Genomic DNA, 10,712 nt, shown 5'->3' on the forward strand with positions numbered 1-10,712 from the left:
GATTTCAAAACCATCGATATGTCCGAGTGGTTAAGGAGATGGACTCGAAATCTGTTGGGCTTTGCCTGCGCAGGTTCGAATCCTGCTGTCGACGATTTTTCCTTTTTTTTTTTTTTGTCTTTTTTCTTTTCGATGAAATAGAATTCTAATTTATATCACAGAACTCCAATATTAATATCACAGAATATGGTTTTAACTTTTTTTTGTCCTCTTTCTCGGTTTTCTTAAGAATACTAATTTCTTTTTCAAAAGCGAAATAGAATTCTAGTTTATTTTTCAGAGATATATGTAAAATGAGAAGAATTAAAAAAAAAAAACAAAACTCCAATATGAATATCACATAATATGGTTTTTTTGTCCTCTTTCTCGGCTTTTTTTTAAGAACAAAATATATATATATATATATATATATATATATATATATATATCCTGCTGTGGACGATGTGTGAATTCTATTCTAATTTTGAAATATATATGTAAAATGAGAAGAATTATAAAAAAAAAAAAAACAAAAACTCCAATAATATCACAGAATATGGTTTTAATTTTTTTTGTTACTAATTTCTTTTTCAAAAGCATACATATATATATATTTCAAATATAAAATAAGAATAATAGAAGAGAACAAAATTCCAATATAATTATTAGAAAAATATATTTTATGCGAATAGGAGTCTGACTCAATTAATAAGGTTAGAATTGATGGTTCAACTCTACTATTTGCATGTAGTACGGAAAAAAAACTATGGTTTAAATTTGCTTTTATTTTTTTTAATAATACTATTTATTTTTTAAAGAAATATACCAAATGATAAGCATTGAAAAAAAGAACTGCATTATTAACATTAGAAAGGAGGTGTATTTCATGCAAATAGGAGCGATAAAATTGAAATTGAATGTTCAATCTCCATCTCATGTTATCCTACAAAATAAATACACTATTGTTTAAATTCCATTTTGAAATTTATTTTACTTTTAAACTTTGAATCTTGAAAATATGTATTTAAACATTTAAAATTAAAAATGATAAATTATTTAAATCCTCATTTCAGAAATGTCAACATGTCCGAGTGGTTAAGGAGTTAGACTCGAAATCTTATGGGCTTTGCCTGCGCAGGTTCGAATCCTGCTGTTGACGTTTTTTTTTTGTGAATTGATATTATTTGAATATAAGTTCATTGTCTCTGTTTTATTTTTTCTCTATTTTTTTTTAGAAGAACAAAAGCAATATAACTTGAGAAATAATATTAATAATAAGAAAAACGAAATCCATCGGGTAGGTCCACTGGGAATAAAACAGCAGCAGCAGGCTGTCCTTTATTATTATTATTATTTTTTCTTTGTGAAACCTGGAAAACGCCGCCGCCCCACGACGGCGACGTTTCATATTCCACCGTCGGCGACCCAAAATACGAGAAAGGTTTTGCAATTTGAATTTTGAATTGCATGAAGCAGTGGAGAAAAAGAGATTCAGGATTTTCGCTTCTATCATCTGTTTCTTTCAACCACTTTGACTTTTTTCAGATTTTCTGATCTCTTACTGCAAATTTATGTTATATTATTCATAAATAAACCCTATAGCGTACTAGAAGCTTATTATAAAGATTCCAATTATTTATTGGGAGTGGGTCTGAAAGCAATAGAATCCATGTCCGACCATGATGAAGGAGAAGGGACCCCAAAATCAGAAAATAAATTTGGAATAATTAGCCGCCGCCGACCAAAAAATAATTGCCTCAAGAGCAGGTAATAATAGGGATTAGTGTTCATGCAAAACCCTAATTAGCATTTTGCATTCTCAGATCACATTATTACCCATAACCCAAAACAATTGAGTTTGATACTTTAAAAATTTGGCTTAGATTTAAAAAATGTTTATAAAAACTGGGTTAAAAAACTCATTTGCCCCGTCACTAAAGTAACAATTTAGTCCATGAACTTTAGTTTGTAACCATTTAGTCTCTGTACTTTCACCAAAGTAACAATTTAGTCCGATTTAATCCTTGTCATTTAAAATTTGTAACATTTAGTACCTATTGTAAACAAATTTATTAAAAATTAAGTGTCAAATTTTATCGTATAACAATTTAATCTTTGTAATTATAAGCCTATTTGATCCTGTTTAGTTTCTCAATCTATATATATAAGAAATTTAACAAAAAAAAAAATTCACAGTAATACTAAATCGTTACCAACTTTAGATTATAGTGACTAAATTGTTACATATCGTTACTAAATGACTAAATTGTTACTTTAGCCCAAAGACAGGAACCAAAAAGTGTTTTTTAACCTAAAACAAAGTAATGTTTTTAAGTTAAATTTCTAAAAACAGAAAAGAAAAAAAAATTATCTGTTGGGATCTTTTTTTTTTTTTTTTACAATTTTTTCAAATTCTTATCCTAATTTCAAAAATAAAAGTAAGTTGTGGGGGACAGTTGGCCTAGTGGGATGGATTGGCTTCAACACAAAAAGCTAAGGAAAACCAAAGACACAATTTTGTCTCAACTAAAAGAAAAGATATATACTTTGTTCATATCTTAAAATTAAATCCTAAAAATGTCTGGCTGCTTTTAATTCTTTTTTAGCCCAACAACCCAACCAAGCCAAAGACCTGAAAAAGCTGCAGCCTTTAAGACAAAGAAAACACACTTGTTCTTAGAGATTTCCTATTTAGATCACATGGACAACCAAAAGTAGACCCAACCAAAATCTAATTCTCCATCAATTTAAACCACATTCGTTTCATCTTCTTCATGCTCTTTCGTATATTTTTATTGGCTCACGAGTTTTAGTGGGATCTACTTATCTATTAAATATAATAAACATACGCGTTGGGTTAGAAAGTCGGTGAGAATTATTACTGACTGATATCTAGGCAAGTATTTGTTCTTTTATTGGTGATCCAAGCCGTGACAAACACCGAATTGTGGCCCTTCCATGTCAGCACCAATGCATCTCCCTCTCTTTTCATCCCCCACCCGTTGGCTTGCTCGGCCAACAATGCCTTCACCTCCGCAGTCGCCTCTTCACAAAATGATGCACTCAAGTATCCACCATTCCTCATTCTCTCCGAAACTTTTCCGCAACTCTCCGATCTCTCCATTCTTTGGCACCCTTCGAAGCCAATGATGTTTTCGATTCTCTGCCCAATGTCGGCCTCGTACTCGAGCCTCTGCATGCTATCTTTCAGCAAAAAAGTTTCGAGCGCGTCGAACGGTATCCATAAATAATTGAAAGACGCCGTAATTCTCGAGGTAAGACTCGGGGAACTCGTATCGGCATCTTCGTCGACGACCACCACGATTTGCGGGTTGAGGCATTTGGTGGCACTAATGAAATCGTCTCGTGGAGAACAAGAGTTATTATTATCATTCTTATTCTCGTGTGGTTCATTCGATAGATATCTTAGCCAATGTTGGCAATTTATGACCAGGGCCTCGTCCTGTTGGAGATTTAAACTAGAGGGGTCAATGGAGATGGGTTTGTTTGGGGAAATGTGGTCCATGACATTGAATTGAAATGGGATGTTCTTGGAATGGGCGAATTTGGCTAAACGAAGGCCAATTTCTTGTGTGGGGAGGTCGAGTAGAGGGGGAACTTGTGGCCTGAAAGATGGGACTGTGATGCGAAGGGAAGGAGGGCCTTGTGGCCTTTTGGATAAGGCATCAATTAGAGTTGGCCATTGCATACAATGGGAGATGCTGAAATCTAATATGTGAACTTTTGGGTACCTCTCAATTGCCTTGTAAATCGCAGTATTTGCTGCACAGAATCCAAACCTGTGCCATGGAATCAGATCCACATATCTGTTGTTCATGGAAAATAGAACAAGTTCAGAACAAATTAAGATCAAACTAAAAAAAGTGAAAGATAGAACTTTATTATATATCGACATTCAGCCGTAATTATTGTTAAGTTGTAAGAATATATGGAAAAAAAGATTAAATTTATCATAACCCATATGATATCGTAATATGAGGTTATGTATTAAACTCCAAGTAATATCATTTTTTCTTGGCTAATATTGAGATTGCAAGTGTGTCAATATGAGTGGTCAAAGCATCCCTACTTCTAATAGATTGTAAGTTTGAATTCTAACTCCGATATGAATGAAAGATTAAATCTAGCTACCATAACCTTACATACTCAAGCATCATGAGTTCACTTGTTTAAACCCTTCTTCATGTCATTTCCTGATCCCAAAACTTTTGCGCCAAGAACACAATAAGAGATTGAATTTACTCTAACATAACTTATCAACTTAAGCTTTACGGTACCTGGTAAGCTCGGTGAGAGACATCAACCTCCTCTCGAGAGCACTACTTCCATTAAAATTCATGGGGGTGGGGCAAACCCTAGATACCCTAGAAATCAAAGCCCTCAAGAACCAGCAAGTTAGGCGCTGGTTAGGGTCCCCAACAGGGGAGGCGACGTTATTGAGAACCCACATAACCTGCTGAGCCAGAGTCACATCATGACTCTCCAAGGCGCCGCCGCAGTGAACCAGAAGCTTCTCTATGCAGCCGCCGTCTAGGCTCCCAAGGCACCCCTTTAGCGCACCAGATAGTGAACCATGAGCCGTGTTCAACAGCGTTGAATTGTGCACAGAAATACAACTCCTCCCATTATTATTCCCTCTCAATTCTGCTCTCATTTTTTCTCAGAGATTTCACTATATGGGAACTTTAATTTGCATGGAGGAGAGAGAGAGAGAGAGAGATTTCTTCTGTACTGTGTTTTCTTTGTAGTACATCTCAGATTTTAGAGAGAGAGGGAGGGCAGTAAATTATATGCTAATTCCTTTAAGTGTATATATACAATTATCTGTTCTCATTAATGGCTTCCACATGTATACAATCATAAACATGTTGATAACATTTATTGTAGATATTGGTCTTTCTTTTATCTTCTTCTATTTTTTTTTTCGATCTCCATTTTTTGTTTATATTAATTATGGAAATAATTTGAATGTTTTTATTTTTATATTTTTCTTTGTCAAAGGATAATGTTTCTTTTTATCTTCTTGAAAATAACATTTCGTGTGTGTATAAGGAAGAAATTATGAAAATTTGTCCATGATATATAATTTCACATTATATTTGTTATATATTGTGACAAAATTTACAACCAGCGTCTGGTTGGGTATTGGGCTTTCTATACATCGGTTAAAGTGTTGGGTGATTGTCAACACACTTGGTTATAGGGATCCAACTGGGTGAAACCACGATTTCATCACTTTGTAGTATGGAACTTTAGTGTCTCGCTTTATAGTATCTAGAGTTATAAAGTAGTTGGTCCGTCTGACATTTTTATTAAATAAAATATTACATTCTATAAATATAGGACGAGAATTAGAATCTACGACTTTTTTAAAGAAAGACGTAAATAATATCTTAATTACTAAATTATGTCGGGATGGATTTAAGTTCTTTTGGAGCTCTAAAAGGGTAATGTGAGCATCCTTTGTGGAATAAAAAGGTAAAGAGTAGGTTAAGAAGCTGTCTCAAGCCGGCCACTCTTTTGTCTAATTTTTGCTCAAGGAATGTGTTTAGACAAATAAAACTGCATTATTTTAATTAATCTTGATTCTTTATTTTTAAATATATTGTCTATATACTTTTTTTTTTTTTATATTATTGATGGCTACTTTTCATGCCCATCTTTCCACGTACGTAATACACGAAAGGTGAATTTTTGGTTTCTTGTGCACCATGTGATGCCGCAACATAGGACAAAGAGGAAGACAAAAGTTAGGCTAGTTATTTCAACTCTCTTGGATTCTAGGGTTTATAGTTACAACTTTTATTCAAATATTTTGCTTAAAATTTCATTCATGTTTATTTTTGTTTAAATGAAAGACATGTTTCAGACTACGGTTTAGTATAAATTTCATAGTCATGCGACCATACAACTATATCCATATATAAGAATATAAAACTATAAATTTTTTAAAAAACGGACAAAGTTTTACATTCTAACTTTGTATATATAATATTTCAATTCTAAATATTTATAAAAAAACAACTAAATCTATAAAAAAATGAATGCATTTTTAATTTATGACAAACAACTTAAGGGAGACACAGTTTTCTCTCCCCTCCCATTCTACTCAACGCTACCCCACCCTGCCTATAGGCTATATACTTACTGACCATTCGCTGTCTTAGCCTCAACCACAACCAATATATACGGGGCTCTCGAGCGCGGTCCTCCACATGTCTTAGCAACAGTTAGGTCACCAGCCAATTCAAAACCAACTCTACAATAATTTACTCAACGGGACTCACCAAGCGAGTACTAGACCTTTATTAAAACAGCTTTTTCAAGTGTCAGTAGCACGACGTTTTGTCTCATGGGAGATAGTACATTGGCAAGTGTTTGGGACTTTGAAGTATTATCTACCTTGAAGGTTCAAGTTCGAGCTTGCACTAGTACTAGTCACAACGTTGCTCAACCCAGACAATGAGCTTCGATATAAAGATCCACTCTTGTACAAGCCACATGACATCGATTTTGAGGAAAATAAAGCAGCGGGACGTTTCGTCAATTGATGAAGGTTTGTTTTTTTAATAACATCTAGTATTGGTGTAACCTAAGATTTAATTAACATTGAAATTCCATAAGAGTGGTGTGGATTAAAAAGGGAGAAAATCCAAAACTAAAGGTACTGTAGGTTCGGATAGTTTGGGTGGTTTGGAGCTTCTAAGAATATCTTAAAGTCTTGGATTCAAATCACAAAGAACACAACTTCACCAAACATGTACGAGTATATGGATAGTGCGCATACCCCACATGTATAGGGGCAAAAAGGTCAAAAGGCGGCTGATTCCTGGGCAGTAAAAAGAAAAAAAAAAATACCGTAGCATATTAATTCCTTTAAGGGGATAATCAGTTATCTGAATTGGAAATTTCCAACAACTGTATCGTCTCAGTAAAATTAAAGGCAACCAAAAAACATTCCTTTGGAATCACACAACTTGCTTTAATTTGTACCATCTCCGTCACTAATTTCTACTATACCCATTTTCACCAAAATACATATCAATCCATTTTTCTAGCTTTTGAAACTTATTAACAGTTTATAAAATTCAAGTTATATCACAAATTTTACTTTTTCCTTAGACTTAAAAGAGTTTAAAATAAGTGAACCTTGTCTTCTTCATTATTAGGTTAAAACAGTCCCTTTTTTCAAATTTAAAGAGAAATAATAATCAGAAGATTCAGAACAACACCTGATCAGCTCTATTCTTCTTGGGGTAATTGAGGAGGTTGGTCAGCTTTTGTCATTTAATGAGTGAGTTTTAATCATAATTATTAATTAATAGAGAGTTTTCTGGAGCATGTAGTTAATAATTCACATTGTAATGTTCACACACCATATATTATATTGGCATCCCCTTTAATTATTCTAATCAGAATGATCTATTTGGCCATTTTGTCTCTACTTAATATGATATTGTTGGGATGAGGACAAAGACAGATTTGTACCATCTTTCACATCATTAAAATGCCTATTTTTTTTGTTTAATATTTGGATTTTATATAACTATATAATGGCAGAATAAAGTATGTTATTCCATGAACATTTTGTATAACATAAATCCATATATAGAAATAGAGATACTAATTACAAAATAATAATTTTTGAAAAATAAAAATAAACATTGAGGTCTAAAAATGCATTCCTTGTCTCTGTCATCAAATCAAAATGAGAATTTTCTTTTGTCTCCTCCCTTTAAATTAGTGTTTTCCATTTTGTTCAAGTCTCTAAAAATAATAATGATAATAATCCAAGGATGTTGAAAAATTATAAGATATTTTTGCTGTCATTTTGATATTTTGAATTAATAGATTTTGGTAAAAATAATAATGATAATAATCCAAAGGATGTTGAAAAATTATAAAATATTTTTGCTGTCATTTTGATATTTTGAATTAATAGATTTTGGTACTTCACTTACTCTCTTTGATATGTTTAATATATAGGTTGCAGAGTATTAGAAAAATGTAGAAGTTCAATAGGTTAAAATTTATATGTTTAATATATGTATATATTATAGGTTACAAGTTTTAACATTACGAAACAAATTAATTTAAAATTGCGTAAAACTAATCATAATAATAACGGTCCATTATAATACAAACAAAACCAAGTTCCGTATGAGAAATATTTAAATATGAAGCTGCCATGCCATGCCATTCATGCGTGGAGACAAAATCGAATTATTTATAGTTATAACTTACAACTGAATAACTGTATTATCTATTATGTATTATTTACTAAAAGAAAAAAGGAAAATAAAAAATGCATATGAATTGGATTTACGTACTTTTCACGGGGAAGTGGGCAGCTTCCGTGGACGCGGTTCCATTGGATCCCTACATAATTGGGCCTGGCCTGGGCCTGAGCACGATACCGGTTGTGCCGGGCCCAAGTTATGGTCAAACTTTGGCCCATTATGACTTTAGCACTTTTATCCCTTCAATTATCATATTCCCGTTTTAGTTTTTTTTTTCTTTTTCAGCCACTATTCCCATTTTAGTTCCTAAATCATAAACCAGTAAAGTGTCTAATAAATAACAAATAAAAAAAAATAGTTTTTGTCATTTTTGTTTTCGTTCGGGTACAACAATAGGGTGGAGATTTGTTCATCAAAATACTAGAGATGGAAATAATCAATCAACCAAACCAAAGGATGCATCATTTTTTAAGTCACACCACACTAACAGAAGAAACGTGGAACAAAAAACCGAAAGACTGTCAATGGGATTGAATATAAGTTATAACTGAAGAGAGAAGCGTGGGCAGTTTAATCTGAAAATATTGTTAGCGCCCACAAGTTTGAAGTTCTAATCACCAAAAATGGCTTCGCAATTCCAATGGGCTACCTCCATAAAAGCCGCTGCTCCCCAATGCCCTCTACAAACACACCATTATCCCAGCCATTTTCCCGCTCCACTCCAACAAATCACATTCTTGAAATTTCCCCTTCTTAATTTCAGTTCCAATTTCGCGATATGAAATTCTTCTCCCGGTTCGGTTCTTGTTGCCGGTCCCCGGCGACAGTGGCGCCGCGGCTCTACCAGGACACGGCTCCGGCGGACGAGCCCATCACGCGTGCCCGTGTGGAGGAGCAGCGCGTTGGGAGAATGCGGTGTTCGAAGTCGGGACCGGCGGCGCATTGGCGGCCTGCGCTTTCGGCGATTTTGGAGGATAATAATGCCGCTGACGCCGAGCAGTTTCAGGTGAATAAATCCGGCGAAAGGAAGCTGGAGAAGAAAGCGTCCGGCCGGCGGGCCAGGGCCATCGCCAAGTCACAAAGTTATCACGGCAGAGATGATTACTGGTAATCAAGCTGAACTCTCTGACGAATTAGGAAAAATTCAAAAAATAAGAAAACAAATTTAGAGCTTAATTTGTTTATTTAATCTGCAGGACGAACTCAACGCCGGTGGCGATGCCGACGATTTCGCCGGCGCCGTTTATGTCTTGATGGCGTCGTTCAGTTGTGAATTGTGATGATCGGAAATCGGAATCTCTTTTTTCCGTTTGCTGGCGGAGGAGATCGGAACCGTCACCGAAAGTGGCGTTTCTGTTACATATATACTGAGATTTTAATCCCCTCATCCGAACGACATGCAGGGTTTCGTTCTGTTTTGTCGTCGCTGTGGATATATTGTAACGGAAATATGCAATTAAAATATATATAAAACTGCAAGCAAGTAATAAAGAATTGTGAAATCAAAATGGTCAATAAAATTTTCTATATTACGTTTATTAAATTCTACTATATTTTACATTAAAATGTTTTATTATTGGTACTAAAAAAAAGTGTTATTATAATATCAATAATATGACCTTCTATAGCTATATTTTTTATTTGATTCGGGTGAACTGAATTATTTAACCAAAAATAAAAAAAAATCGTATAGTTTAATTACAGTAACATGAATAATTAGTCACAAATTTGAAAAGATAATAAAATTTAATTAATCAGAATGAAGTATTGTTTATAAAAATTTCGAGTATAATTCAACAAAAGTAAAATATTAAAATTGAATTTTGTTTTATAAAAAACAAAAATTTAACTATTTTTATTTAAAACCACGTTCTATGCATATGTTCAAACACCTAAATCAGAACAAAAATAAATCAGTCAACCCATCTAAAATATTGCATAATTTGTTCTACAAATGTAAATCAGCCAATATAATTGGGTTAAAAAATATTAAGAAATTTGATAAATTTTTAATAAGATAATTACAAATTCAACTTTCAATCAAGTATTTACCATGTTTAAATATCTAATTTTGTCCGTCTATTTTGTTTATTTCATTCATAATAATTTAAAATATAATCTTTACGCCAACAATGTTGGGTCATATTAGTCAAAAGAGACAGAGAGAGAAAGTTGGGTCATTACCCAGAAAACGAAGCGAATCAAATACGAGCCCACCATTTGACTCACAACGTTGGACCCATTATTAGGCCCAATTCCGACTTAATAAGGCAGGCCCATTAGGAATGCTCATGAAATATGGGCCGAATTTCACAGCCCAGCTCGAAATCACGACGACTTCGTGAATCCCTCCTTTTTCAACCCCCCAAAAACTTGAGCGCCAAAACGAATACACATTTACCAAAATACCCCTGCTCCTCGCTCCGCCCAACTCTCCCCACCCCGGAAAAGGACGACGTATTTATAAAAGTA

At 33.7% G+C, this 10,712-nt stretch overlaps 2 protein-coding genes and 2 non-coding genes across 4 annotated transcripts; 3 read left to right on the forward strand and 1 right to left on the reverse strand.

The window, feature by feature from the left end:
* Window positions 1–12: 12 nt before the first annotated feature.
* On the forward strand, window positions 13–94 carry TRNAS-CGA (transfer RNA serine (anticodon CGA)). The gene has a single exon. It is a non-coding gene; the product is annotated as a tRNA-Ser (tRNA).
* A 962-nt stretch (window positions 95–1,056) lies between these two features.
* Window positions 1,057–1,138, forward strand: TRNAS-CGA (transfer RNA serine (anticodon CGA)). Its single transcript has one exon. It is a non-coding gene; the product is annotated as a tRNA-Ser (tRNA).
* A 1,698-nt stretch (window positions 1,139–2,836) lies between these two features.
* LOC111007547 (scarecrow-like protein 32) lies at window positions 2,837–4,796 on the reverse strand. The gene is made up of 2 exons (XM_022279946.2): window positions 4,278–4,796; window positions 2,837–3,806 (listed from the first exon to the last, which is right to left on the reverse strand). The coding sequence occupies exons 1-2, from the start codon at window positions 4,652–4,654 to the stop codon at window positions 2,858–2,860; spliced, it is 1,326 nt and encodes a 441-aa protein (XP_022135638.1). The 5' UTR covers window positions 4,655–4,796; the 3' UTR covers window positions 2,837–2,857.
* Window positions 4,797–8,938: 4,142 nt separating this feature from the next.
* LOC111007936 (uncharacterized) lies at window positions 8,939–9,767 on the forward strand. Its single transcript, XM_022280488.2, has 2 exons — window positions 8,939–9,347; window positions 9,437–9,767. The coding sequence occupies exons 1-2, from the start codon at window positions 9,019–9,021 to the stop codon at window positions 9,492–9,494; spliced, it is 387 nt and encodes a 128-aa protein (XP_022136180.1). The 5' UTR covers window positions 8,939–9,018; the 3' UTR covers window positions 9,495–9,767.
* Window positions 9,768–10,712: the final 945 nt, after the last annotated feature.

This window comes from Momordica charantia (genome assembly GCF_013281855.1).
Source record: "Momordica charantia cultivar OHB3-1 chromosome 4 unlocalized genomic scaffold, Mcharantia_2.0 BLBB01000004.1, whole genome shotgun sequence".
NCBI lineage: Eukaryota > Viridiplantae > Streptophyta > Magnoliopsida > Cucurbitales > Cucurbitaceae > Momordica > Momordica charantia.